The sequence below is a fragment of the Enhydra lutris genome, unplaced genomic scaffold, assembly GCF_002288905.1.
Source record: "Enhydra lutris kenyoni isolate GAN:26980312 unplaced genomic scaffold, ASM228890v2 scaffoldscaffold33, whole genome shotgun sequence".
Lineage (NCBI taxonomy): Eukaryota > Metazoa > Chordata > Mammalia > Carnivora > Mustelidae > Enhydra > Enhydra lutris.
In genome coordinates this window covers 5,765,918-5,779,783 of record NW_019154117.1, presented here as the reverse complement: position 1 = coordinate 5,779,783, position 13,866 = coordinate 5,765,918, and the positions used below count along the sequence as shown (strand labels likewise).

The window sequence follows — 13,866 nt, the reverse complement described above, 5'->3', positions numbered from 1 at the left end:
AGGGGCTTCAGGCGTTCTAGACGGCTGCGGCCGGGAGCAAAGGGTACCCACGACAGAGCTGTTCCCTCACCTCTCCCCACCCGCGAGGGCTCCGCGGCGCCCGGGGGCAGGCGTGTGCAACGCGGAGGGGAGCGGGTGTGCAGGCGCACGGCCAGACCACGGCGGCTCCGCCCATTTGGGCTCCACAAGGAGGAAACCCCAAATCCGAAAAGCTGGTCTGGCAGGACAAAAAAAAAAAAAAAAGCGAGCGACTCCAGGTGAAGGCCGGCGGGGCGTGGGGCTGCGGGCTCCCGGGCTCCCCGCGCGCACGGCGCACGCCCCCACGCGCCCGCCGCTCCTCCCCCCTTCCTCGCTGGTTGGCCCCCGAGCTGCAGAGCGCGGCGGCGGCAGGAGGAGCCGGGCGCGCCCAACGCGCACTGCCGGCGAGGTGGCCCGGGAGACAGGCGCGGCGCGCGGTCTCAAGTGACAGCGGCGGCCGCAGCGGCCCGCGCGCACCCGCCTCCCGCCCCCGCCGCGCCGCGGAGCCTCCACCGGTCCCCGCGCTCACGGCCGAGCTCCGCGCACAATAGCGGCGGCCGCTGCGGCGGCTCCCAGCCCCGGCGCCCGCCATGGGGAAGCCGGCGAGGAAGGGATGCGACTGCAAGCGCTTCCTGAGGAACAACTGGCTGCTGCTGTCCACCGTGGCCGCTGTGGTGCTCGGTGAGCGGCTTGGTGGGTGGGCGAGGCGCGCGCCCTCACGCGCTCCCAGCGCCCAGGCCGCGTGCGGGGCCGGCGGGTGCGAGGGTGGGCGAGGCGCCGCGGGTGCACTTCGTCGGCCTCGAAGCCACGCGGGGGCTTCCCCGCCGGGGTGCCAATGTCTGCGAGAGAAGAACAAAGCTCCTCGGGGACTCCGATTTCGGTGCTCCACGAGCTGCGGGTTCCTGCTTTACCCAAAACGATCAGAGGGGCTTGGAAGGGGAAGGCGAAGCTCCTGGTCCTTCCCGTTGGGAAGCAGACACGGTTTATTATTGGGTTTTCAGTCCTGTGTGCTCTCCGGCGCCCCCCCACCCCCATTTTTTTCCAGAACCGTGCTGCCTGGACAGGGATCGAGTGCGGATAGGGTCCTCGGTCCTCGGTTGGACTGGCAGAGGCACCTTAGCCCCAGGGGTGGCCGGGCCCCCGAGGGGAGGGAGGTAGAGGGTGTTGCCGCTCACCCTGGGCCAAATTCTTGCCCGAACTCCGGTGTGTGCAGTTACGGCCCGCAGGAGGTCACTGGAGAAAGAGAGCTAAGAGAACTCACATTTCTTCCTTTCCTACCCTGGTAACCTGCCAAAATAGCATCCTGGAGCCTCCTCGCTCTCCACATTGTTGTTCTATTGAAAATAATTTTGAGTCCCATTTGCGTGTTTTTAAACAAGGGTGTATTTAAATGATTCACTCCTGACAGATTACTGGACGAAGCGGATGTCTGAGCCATTGCTCAGAGGTAGGAGTTGTTCTGATTTCGATTATGAATTTCTGCCAGTTTGCCTGTCTTAGCACTGGGGCTCTGGAATGCACTCCTTTGGGCCTGGAGTCCGTCTCCTTTTCTCCTTGAGCTCACACAGGTGGGGACAGCCGGCAGGTGAGATTCCTTTGAAGTCCCCATCTTCCCTCTGGAAACAGCAGCTGGGTTTGCTGAAAAAGGGATGGGGTGCCAGCCTCCGGACCTCCTGCACCTTCTCCAGGGATTTCTGAATCTCAGAATATTGGGCATTGCCTATCCCTACTCTTGATGCCCTACCCGCCCCCCCCCCCCCCAAAAAAACCTGTGGAAGTTAATGGAATCCTCAGAGTCAGATTTGCTCCTCCAGAACCTTGTGCGAAATAAAGTCAGTTTTCGAGTAAAGAAATAACATCTTGGAATTGCTTTAGCAGAGGCCATTTGTGGGAGGAAAGGAAAGAAGTAGAGAAGAAAGTCTTTCTTATCTGTTTAACTCTATTTCCCCCAAGGGCTAAGTGGGCTTAGGGGGTTTTAGGGAAGGTTTATCCTGCCTTCACTACATTTAAATAATATACCACAGAGAGAGAGTGATTTGATTTCCCTGTATCAAACCGATGAAATGGCCTTGTTTGTTTTCCCTAGTGATAAGCGTCCAGAATTAATTGTTAAGCTCTTTTTAAAGATAGTTACTGGGTAACTTAGGTCAGCATTTCCTCCTAATTCCTGGTAAAAGTGGAACAATGCTGCCTTTTTAGCCTGTTACACTTTTTAGCCTGAGAATACTCACCTGTTAACCAAGTGTTGCATACCACTGTTCAGTGTACCCATTCACTGGAGGCTGGTTTGGAGAGGATTTTGAGCAGTTGTTCCCTGGCCTTTGGAACCTGTTGCAAAAATACAGCTTCAGGGTCAAGAGAGATTACATGCCCATTTTGCAGATCTGGCCTTTGGCATCAGGGCACTTTCCAACAGTTTTTAACCTGGGTGAAGCTCGATTCAGACACTTTTCTCAAGAAAGAGAAACCACCATATAAAAATGTCAAGTGCCCCACTGAGGTCTTTCTGGACATTTGCTCCTCCAGGAACAGCACAGGGCTAGCCTGAGGGTTTCCACTCCTGGTCTGAGAAGTGTGAAGCCTGAGCCATCCCCATTGTGCCCATCACAGGCACCTCCCGGGGTCTTCCTTTTTTCTTTCTCTAGAGCACTGGGTCTGAGTGGAAATCATACCTCTCTGTGGAGTACAGGAGCTCAATTATTTAACCAGAATGAAATTCCAGCTAACTTACAACAGTGAGGCTGAGTCCATATATAAACTGATAGTAAGTTTATTTTAGAAGTCTTAATTGATACAGAAAGTCACCAGCTCTCTCCGGCAGCCTCCTTTCTAGACCCTTTTAAAGAAAAAACTGTTAAATTTATTATCTCCCCTGACAGAATGTCGTCTTCTGATTATAGCCATCAAAATGTTTGGTCCACTGTCAAAATGTTTGATCCCTGCTATAATTCAGTGGCCCTGACACTTTAAAATATTTTGATTATTGAAATGAGGGACAAAGGTTTTTATGAGCCCGCTTAAAGCCTCTGTTTTTCAAGACCTAGGATATGAGAGGAAATGCAGTTAAAGAGATTTTTTTTTTTTTTTTTTACAAAAATATGGGAAGGATTAACCATTTTGTTTCATGCCCCATAGCCTGGATCTCAATTCATTGAACAGGTAGAAATTCTAAGGGTAGATGTTTTTGTGCTCCAGCTGGGAATTCTGTCCAAACAGAATCACTGTGTGTAAAACTTCTGTGTCTCGGCATTCTGATTCAAGTGACCCAGTGACGATCATTTCGTGTACAAATCTTCCTCAACTTGGGATAGGGTTAGGTCCCCATAAGCCCATGGGAAGTTGGAAATATCAAATATCATAATTCAAAAAATGCATTTGATACATCTGACCTGCTAAACAGCATGGCTTAGCCTGGTCTGCCTTAAATGTGCTCAGAACGTTTACATTAGCATACGGTTGGGCAGAATCATCTCACGCGAAGCCTATTTTATAAGGAAGTGTTGAGTATCTCATGTAATCTGTTGAACGCCCTAGAGAGAGAAGGTGAGGAACAGTGGTTGTTGGGTGCAGAATGGTAGTGAGCACATCTGTTGTTTACCCTCTTGATCGCGGGGCTGCCATGCCCAGCGTCACGAGAGAGGACGGCACCACATCTCGCTCACCCAGGAAGAGATCAAAATTCAAAAATTTGAAGTCTGGTTACTACTGCACCAGTGTCGCTTTCGCACCGCTGTGAGGCTGAAAAATCATGCCAGGGACGGTGTGTGTCATGTTGGTAAAGCGCTCGGGGAATCCTCACCCCCGTCACAGCCCAGAGCAGGCGCTTTCTATCCAGGACGTGCCTTATTCCAGCCACCCGGAAAACCTGATTTCCACCTTACAGGTCTTCAGGAAAGGAAGTAGATGTTATTTACATGACAGAGCTGGCAAGCTTACTCATTCTGAATCATTTTCTTCCCAGCGCTCAGGAAGCCGTCCTTTATAGATTCAGATGCCGCTGCTTGACGTGGAGAACATTCTTCCAGCTTATTAGGAATACCCTTGCCCCGGCTTCCCGTCCCCTACCCTGCGCCCCAGCAACATGCATTCCGCAGTGCTCGTTTGAGTCGTGGTAGATGCTGTCTTCCTCTGTTTCTGGGTGTCTGTGAGGCCTCTGATGAGGGGGGCCGGCTGTGCTCACCTGCCGGTGAGCATGTAGCATTGTGCTGGTAGCATTCCAGAATATACATCATTACTGATAAAGTTCATTTGGTTTTGCGACTCCCATGCTTGGTACTGCTGGGCCTCTAATCAGCCCAGTCTTGGAATATATCTGTAGCAGCCAACACTTAGATTTTCCATTCGGTAGAGACTGTCCCAGAGCCTGGGCACAAAGCAGCGAACAAAACCGTCAAAACCCCTTTCCTCATGGAACTTCCGCTCCAGTGCAGAGAGTAACCATCAACAGAACAAAGAGGTAGACTACCACGCGGTGTGTGTCAGATGGTGAGAACAGGGAGGGGGCTGGGAGGGGCTTGCGCTTTTAAATCAGGGCCACAGGGAGGGCCCCACTGAGAAGGAGACCACTGAGCCAAGACTAGAAGGAGGTGCGGCAACAGGTGCACAGGTATCTAAGGAGCATCCTGGCTTATTTGAGAAGGAACAGGGCGTGGAGGGAGGGAGAGGAGGTTGGAGGGGACAGAGCAGTGGGAGAGTGTGGGCTCCTCTAAGGACTTTGACTTTTCCTGGGAGGTGGGAAACCTTTGAAGGGTTCTGAGCAGAGCAGGTGGTCTGGTTGTATTTTAATCTGCTCCCCCTGGGCTCCCCCGGCTGCTGTTTTGAGCACAGACTGAGGGAGGGGGCAAGGGGTGGAAGCAGAGCCAGGCTGAGGAGGCTAGAGGGCACTTAACCTGCTACACATTTGACTTCTTATACTTCTCCAACCTCATTTCCATCATGCCTGGTGAAATATTAGGAAATGCTCATGGAAAAAAGGCAGTGAAAATGTTTTGCGGCTACAAAGTAGGTGTTGCCTCCATAACTGTCTATGAGGAAACTATAACATTGCCCACGTAGGGGTGAGTGAATGGAGACCCAACAGTCATGATCACTCAGATGAAAACTGATCCTCCGGTTCCTTTCCCTCCCCTCCTTTGGGCTGCTTCTCTCTGTCTTGCTCCCCAGCTCCCTGTCGTAGCCGGTCCTTGCCGACCCTCCTGGGAATCACGGTAGTGTGGGCCGAGTGCCATACTGGGGTGCCATACTTTGGTCTGTGTTGTCCTTTTCTCCCCTGAGACTGGGCAGGGGCAGAAACATGCCTCCAGGACTCTGCGAATCCCCGTGGGTGCGGTCGGAGGGATGCTGCTCTGGTGGGACTTGGCAGGCTCATCAGCCAGACTGGCCTCCACGGTGGGTTCAGACCCACCCTTGTGCCTCTGGTCATGAGGCTGTGGGGTTCTTCCTTCCACCTTCAAAGACTGCCTTTCCTGCCTTCTAACGGAGGGGCTGGGCAAGACTGCAGCGGAGGGTATGATGGAGGGACATGGAAAAATAAAAGGAACAAGGCTGCCAAAGAGGCAGAGGCAGTTCCTGGGGGTGGGGGGTGGCCTAGAATGCCATGCTGATGAGTTTGGACGTGGTCTGAGGGTTAGATTGGCAAGGACATGGTCAGAGCTGTGCTTGGGAAAGATCACTGACAGGTGCATGTGGCGAATGGATCCTGGGAGGGCAGTCTTGCAGGTGGGCACACTACCGAGGGGACTCATGTCCGTGTCCAGACGAGGAGAGCTAGGGCCCTTGGCTGCTCAGCTGCAGTGGGAATGGAAAATAAATGACAGTTAACTCGAGGTGCTCAGCAGGTTAAGCTGATGGGGTATGGCCAGATTTGGTCCTCCAGGGGAAGGAAGTGACCATCTCTAGCGGGAGATGGAATCCTAGAAGTGGCACAGACTTGGAAAAGAACTATTGTGCACCCCCACTGTGCAGAAGGAACATCTACTTGTATGCAATACTGTGCAGTTAGAATATATTCTCCCCACCCCACCCCGCTAAGCCATGAGCCTCCCTAAACCCGCAGCATCTGTCACAATGCAATGGTGGACTCGAAACATTTGTTGATTTGTTGATGAGACATTTATGACCTGGAGAGTAAGACATTGTCCTGGTTTATTGAGTGAATAAATGAGCCCTAAGCTTAGCCTGAGCTCCATTTCCTCCATAAATTTTCTTCTGTCTACTTCAGCATTCTCCAATCTTGACATCAGTACCCCAGATTAACACTTAGTCTACACATATTTCAAGCATGATCACCTTTTCCTTCTCAAAACTAGATCATAGATCCCTTGAGGCCCAAAGCACCCCCATTACTCCTAGCCAATGCTGGAAAATGAAACGAGACCTTAAAGTAATGGGACTGACTCTTCAGAGCTCTTTAAGAAAGTGTATCTGATACTTAAACTTTCTGGGCCTTTGTTTTCTTATCAGAAAGAAGAGGGATTTGGATGAGCTGGAAGAACAAGGATTTCATTCACATGCCAGCTCCCCATTATAGATAGTGGACTGTCTGGCAGGATATGTTTGTTGAGAGGGAATTGGAAACAGAAGTTCTGGAATTGATTACTGATGTCTGCCAAGGGCTTGGGAACAGAGAGTAGGGGCATGTGTGCTGTATACTCAGTTGGCCCTGGGTTAGAAAATCTCTGCGGTTCCTTCTACCTTTAGTCCTTTTGCTCAGCGATGATGTCATCGTCATTCCTCGGTTTATTGCTAGGAACTCCTCCATGGGACACTAAGCAAGTGATAAAGGAATTACAGGAGGATGACACGGTCTTGATGCTGAGTCAGTTGTAAACCTCCAGGACTTGAGTTTAATAATGGAAACTATAAAAATAAATAAATAATGTGATTTATTTGTTCCATGTCAGCTTTAGATTATTCAGGAATATGAGGTCTAATAAACTTATGTTGTTTCTCTATACGTATACATATCTTGCATGTGTCTGATAAGTACTTTAGAGAATAGGTCCTTTGATTGGCGTGGCCCAAGTTCCACATATTAAAGAATTAGAAAAAGAATTTGGGGCTTTGAATGTCCCTCCCTGATCCTTTCGTTTTTTAAACCAAATCAGAACCAAGCAGATGTGGGGACTCACTAAAATTCTGAGTTTGGGTTGTTCTGTGCATGGTATATACACCTCGAGCCTATCAAACCAAAACCCCACATAAAGCTATATGAACCCAAAATGATAAAATAAATCTTTTGAAAATTATCACAGATGTTGGACTCTGCCCCGCACCTTATGTTGCATACATGTTCTTAACACCATCTGTTGGGAGGAATTTGAAGGTAAATTGAGGAAAAACAGAGAAGGGCCAGAGAAGGTGTGTGTGTGTGTGGGGGGGTGTATGTCTGTCTGTCTGTCTATTCAGTTTAATAGTCAGAAAAGAGAACATTAGGGACACCCAGGTGGTGCAGACAGTTAAGCATCCGACTCTTGATTTCAGCTCAGGTCATGATTGCAGGGTCCTGGGATCGAGCCCCATATTGGGCTCTGCCCTCAATAGGGAGTCTGCTTGGGATTCTCTCCCTCTCCCTCTGCCCCACCCTCCTGTTGGTGCGCTCTCTCTTTCTCTCTCTCTGTCTCTGTCTAAAATCAATCAATCAATCTTTAAAAAAAAGATTGTTCATAGCTACTCAATATCTTGTTAGATGTTGCTTAATGTGAGACATTGCATTTTTTTTCTTTACAATATACAAAAAGAAAAAAAAACCTGTAAAATCAAAGTTATCTACCTGTCAAAAATTTGAGCAGCAAGCAATAAAGGAACTTCAAATGAAGATACATGCTGTAGAAAATTACCATGAGCCAGATGAGGCTCTGGTAGAGCTCCCGTAGTAGCTCAGACAGCGAAACCCCCGCTAGGTCAGACAGGACGTGCTCACCTGGGACGGGGAATTCAAGAGAGAGCATATGCGTGCTCGTGGGAGCGCTTGCTTATGAAGAGAGAAAGCTTTCCACATTAATTACTTGTGAGAAATTGTGATTACCTGTAACAGAGCTGAGCCTCCCAGTAACTGTCCTATGGGGACTAGCGACACGCTGGCCGGGTGCCAGGGAAGCGCAGTTTGCCTGAGGAGCTGCAGATCCCCCCCGCCCCCGCAAACACCCCCCCCACCCACGCCCTGTCTTCGGTGCTGGAGATCCAGAGTCATGTATGCTGTGAGGACCAGCACTCTCGAAGCAAACGAACTCATTTTCAGTGACACCAAGCGGCCCATTTAAACCCCCCTGCAGCAGTGCATTAACATAGCAGGTGTTTTCAGGGGCCTTTCCTATTTAGAATGTTAAACATACATCTAATAGCAGAGAATATCAGAGACAGTGACTATTAAGTCAATAATTCACTTCAGAGCCGTCATTCGACTCAGTGGCTAGATGGAGAAGGAGCTAATTCATTACACTTGCTAAGGAAACAGCCCCGACTGCAACAAAGAGTGCTCTGTTGTAATTAGCGCACTCCACAGTAACACCTCTGTTGATGGAAAGAAAGTGTTTCAGTGACTCACTCATTGCCAGAAATGTTACTACCCCACGTTGGAGAAGTATTTGCCAACCGCCTGTTCCATTACCAGAGGTAGAATACTTCCTTTCCAGCAAACACTCCTGCACTTTCCGGGACGAGTGGACCTTGTCCCAGGCCCCAGAAGTTCCAGGCTGTGTGTTCTGGGCTGTTCCTCCTTGGGCCCCGGCTCCAGTTGTGTGAGTTCCGGGCAGTGGTCCCCCCTCAGCCAGGATGAGGAAGATGCTGTGCCTCATTCTCCAGCACAAGACCCAGAGGCAGCACTAAGGAGATGAGCCCCTCCCACCAGTTCCGCACGTGCGGCCTGAGGTCTTTGTTCCCCCAGGCCTCCTGGTCCCAGTGTCCCTAACTGTGTCCACAGATGGGACAGCTGTCACAGCACATCTTCATGTGTCCAGGAAGTCTCCTGACATGAGCATCACATGTCTCTGTGAGGTCTTCATGTTGTTTGCAAAGAGGTGGCCTTTGGGACTGGAACTTCCATTCAGAAATGACCAGAGAGGGTTCATGCTGTGTGTTTATTCTTTTAACTGCACTGAGACAATTACTCGAGTTCAGTGCCCTCGGGTTTTTAAAGCTCCATTTACTTACTCAACTAAGGAAACCCTTTGGGAAGAGAGCTTAAGTGAGTTTATATAATCAAATTATGTTTTACCACTGTTCTGTTGCTCAAGAGTTATCTGGTTACTTATAATTCGTAAAGAATTAAGTCGTCAACAACAATAAATGCATCATTACCAGAAATACCTAACCACTGAAAGCCTAATCTCCAAGCCTCTTCCCACTTCTGGAGGATAAACTGACTTTGCTCAGTTCTTCTGGGCATTTCAGATACTTCATTGTCTTCCAATTCCATTAATCACTTACAGGTTTCATACAAGATTCCCCAAATTATGAGACAACAAAGGAGACACATTTTCTTCTTTGAAAAGTTATTTCTCTTGCAGTTCACCAAGCCCATGATTTGCTAACATTTGTTGAGAGCTTTCTGTGGGGTTTATGCACATTTATTTCCCATTTGAGCCTGAGTACAATGAGGTGGGAAGTTTGCCCTTTCGCAGATGAGGAGAAAGGAACATAAATGGCTGAAGTCCCGTGGCTGAGGTCCCAGGCAAAGCTGGGATTTGTACCCAGGACTGTCTGACTCCCAAAACTGAGGTTCATAACCATTGAGCAAGGTTCCTTCCTTTCTAGCAGACCTTGCTACACCAGCACGTAGTTCAAATGACTCTTGCAGACTTCGGTCTTGTACGGTAACTAAACAAAGCCTGTGCTCCACCTTCTCCCTCCATCCCTTGCCTATCTCTTGGACCCTTTATCCTGTCCTGGACTTGGGGTCCCCAGTGGTTAGCCTTCCCCTTTTCTGCCCTCATAACCCCTCTGTTTGAACAGGTATTCTGGCCGAGCTTGTCTAGTGCTTGCTTTCCCAGGGTGTGTTGTATTTTGCTGCCCTAATGCTTCTGCTCGTTGTTTCACCGACTGTTACCCTACTCATCCTTGCAGGTGAATCTCCTAATTCCTACTTTTACTGTGTAGACCGTCAGAGATGATCTGCCTTCTCTGTGCTCCTGTCACCTTTCATTTAAATCCACATGTCACACTGCATTTGCACCACCTCCCAAACCCTGCCCTGTGGCAGACCTCACAAATCGACTACTGCAGTCTTAACCACAGAGCTCAGTTATGGCCTCAAAATCCCCAAAACTGTCCTCTGGGAAACCACTGTCAATCAAAGGGAATTGGGGTGTAAGAGGAAAGGTGTTGTCTGTGATTGGGAAGACCTGTTCACTTGGCAATCGATTAAGAGCTCAGTTCAAAAGAAGCAAATATTAATGTTACCGGCAAAAGATACAGGGTGAAATCTGTGTTTCGTCCCAGTGTGTCAGAGGCATTGTGCGTGCAGATACCACTAACAGTAGCCCAGGTGTGGTAAATGCTGCAGAAAGCCCCATCTTGCCTTGGGCCTTCAAAGAAGAGAGGCAGAATTGAGAAAGGATTCCCGGAGAGGGCCAGGAATGGCCTGGAACAGGTGTGGCAGGATTCCCCGGGCTGGGCGATTGGAAATATTACAAGAGCCCAGGTCGAGATAACGATAAGAGGACAAAGGCCCATATCCTGTCTTATGTCCAGTTTTGGTACCATGTGCAACTACTGTGGAATCAGTGTGTTGCTGTGTTTTCACAACTTCTCTGTCTCACCTCAGTTTCCTGAGGATAGAAAAAATGCTATCCTTTTTGGGTCTGTCATACTCATGGCACCTAGCACTGCACCGGTTTTGTAAAAGATGCCCCCAAATCTTTTTTCACTGGTTATAAAACCTTTTTTGTTGAAGGAAAGGTAAATCCTTGGTGAGCCTCTCCCATCGGTCCCCAGGCTAACCACTTAGTTGTATGGGTTTTTGTTTGTTTGTTTTTAAGATTTTATTGATTTATATGAGAGAGAAAGCACAGAAGGAGAGAGAGAAGCAGACGCCCCACTGAGCAGAAAGCCTGTTGCAGGACTGGGTCCCGGGACCCTGAGATCATGACCTGAGCCAAAGGCAGATGCCTAACCCACTGAGCCACCCAGGTTCTCTAGTTGTATGGGTTTTTGAGTGAAGACTCTGGGGAACTTTGGTCGAGCTGCAGTTATCCCAAATATACTTTACTTCTACTTTGGGAATCCCAGAAGAGGAAGCCTGGTTCTGAAGCCATTTTAGTGTGAGCTCCACATGGCCTGGAAGCTCCCAGACTCAAGGGCTTCTCCCTGCCCTGAGGAAGGTGTAACCTTCTTGGGACACCAGCACCAGAACCAGCCTGATCTCCAGGGAATTCTTTGGACTGATTAGAGAGATCCATCTGGCCTCCCAGATTTGGTTCATGGCATAAAGCTGAGTCAGCCTTGAATGATAGAGCTTTTTTGAATGTGGTAGTTAACGATTCCTATGTCTGTCGTTGAATTTATTTCTAGGTTTCTCTCCCCCTGCCCCCTCCCACACATCTTTTTACATCCTTGTCCAAATTCTGCCCATTTTTTTCTCCCTGTTTGGAGATTATTTCTCTGATAAGGAATTAATTAGCCCATCTGTGCTGTCTGTTCCAGGAGACCTTGAGCTTGAACTGCTCGGATAAACACTAGATTGGGTCATTAAAAAGTCTGAAGATGGGTTTTTACTTTTTTTTTTAAAGATTTTATTTATTTATTTGACAGACAGAGATCACAAGTAGGCAGAGAGGCAGGCAGAGAGAGAGAGAGGAGGAAGCAGGCTCCCCGCCGAGCAGAGAGCCCGACATGGGGCTCTATCCCAGGACCCTGGGATCATGACCTGATCCGAAGGCAGAGGCCTTAACCCACTGAGCCACCCAGGTGCCCCAGGTTTTTATTGGCAAAAGTTAATTGTCAACCAGGAGACGTAGCGGGTCGGCTCCATTTCTGCTTCCTCTTCATCGATTCCTTTCTTACACCTGGAGAATTTCCTCAGGTTTCATGTGTGGAGGAGGAATGGAGGTGGAAATGTTGCCGTTCAGAAGGCACAGACCCTGAGAAACAAAGTTTACACCTACTGTTGTTTAAGTGGGAAGGACTGAAACTTGGCTTGCTTTTTTTAACCTCAAGTAGGTAACCATAGAAGACAGGACTTATGGAATCTAAGATCTGGAACCCTTAAGTTCCCTGGGCTTTAGGGCTCATCCCAGAGCTTCCAAAGTCTTTGGGAATCCTGCTCATTGCTCTGGGCTCTAGGGGAAAGGGTTACTGGATCAGAGCAGGTGGGTTTGCAGCTGTGGCTTTTAGATTTTTCTCTTTCTCCCCCTTACAGCGTTCCCCCCGCCCCAGGCAACATCTATTGTCCACCCGGGCAATGAAGAGAAAGGGAGCTGAAGAGCCTCACAAACATTAAACATTCCAAGATTCCAAAAGTAAACAAAACCCTTCAGTGTTACTGTGAAAAGATCACACTCACCATGTTTGAATTTAGGGGGGATCTCTGGTGGTCATCTAAATGCATTTATGGTTATTTCTAGACCTTCTGTTTAATCCATTGTTCTCAAACAAGCTTATCCATGGGCAGATACTTTATAAACCTGTGGAGTTACTTATAAATGTTTCTCATTGTTTCTTATGTTGGGGGGGGTGCAAATGGGGAAATGTGGATCCTTGGTACATTGTCATTCCTTGAAGACGCTAGTATACAATGTCATCTTTGTGTGTTTTTCTGGGGCCCTACTCTCATCCTGTATGAAAAGGCATCTGGGCTCCTTTGAGTGGCTGTTTGGCATGTTAACATTCTAAACAGGACTGTTCTTTCACAAATAATAATCAAACAAGTTGGCCATCTTTGCCTTTTTTTTCTTCCGTTGAGGATTAAGAGAAGTATCCAAGGTATTTACAGACAGATTCCTGACTCAACCTCTCAACACTGGAGACCACTTTCATTTTAATTTTTAAAATACCATAAAATTCTTCGAGAAGTCTTAACTCACTTGAAGATAAATGTAAATATTTCTGCGGTCCTTGCGGGGGGGTGTGGGGAAGGATAGTTCAGATTTACAGCTCCATAGAAGCGAGGGCAGATAGGTAAACAGTCAGCAGGCAGGTGGCGTAGCTGGGAATCATGAGAGAACAAAGATCAAGGTGACAAAAGTTTTCCAAGCAAAGATGAGAAACAGCCAAGCAAAATAGGGGAGTTCCACTTACTTAGCCTTCTGGGTGCAAGATTCCTCAGACTGGGAATTCCAGGCTTGGGACAGGTGGCTGGCTGCCTTCTTCTGCCAGAGGTCCATCTCTTTCTCTGCTCTCAAACTGTTCCTGACCAAAAACCAGCTGTGGGGAAGATGGTTGTATTTTGTTTACTCATAGGGAAAAGTCTTCCTGAGATTGTGTAGTGAACCCAGAAGGTGTTTGTGGGAGCCATAAGACTGGTTACGATAGGTAATGTTCCAGATATATAGTGTTAAACCTGAGGAAAAGGTGTATCCTCTAACCGCAGATCCCAGGGCCTCTCCAAACCATACGAGTGTGGGTGAGGGGACTTAAATTCCTCCAGGGACTTGGAGGCCAAATATTGGCCCAGGTACCAAGGATGGGAGAGAATAGAGTGAAACCACAAGGTAGATGAAGGTCTTTCAGAGACATACATAAAACAAGCTGAGAGGTGGTATCATCCATGAAATTATCAAACATGGTAAAAAAAAAAAAAGGGTGATTTTAGAACCCACTAGTCAAGTCATAGATAACATGTCTTAGAAATAGCCCAACCACACAAGTGTGGGACTGACACACCTTTGCGGGAGAGAGAGTCTGTTTGTTCCT

At 48.6% G+C, this 13,866-nt stretch overlaps 1 protein-coding gene across 1 annotated transcript in view; it reads left to right on the top strand.

Annotated features, from left to right (window-relative positions):
• Positions 1–595: 595 nt before the first annotated feature.
• The window catches only part of LOC111153579 (solute carrier family 1 member 1), a 76,920-nt gene continuing 63,649 nt past the window's right edge, over positions 596–13,866 (top strand). Inside the window, exon 1 of the mRNA XM_022512702.1 lies at positions 596–699. Within this exon, the coding sequence (XP_022368410.1) occupies positions 609–699 (91 nt within the window). The 5' untranslated portion in view covers positions 596–608. The remainder of the gene's footprint in view (positions 700–13,866) is intronic.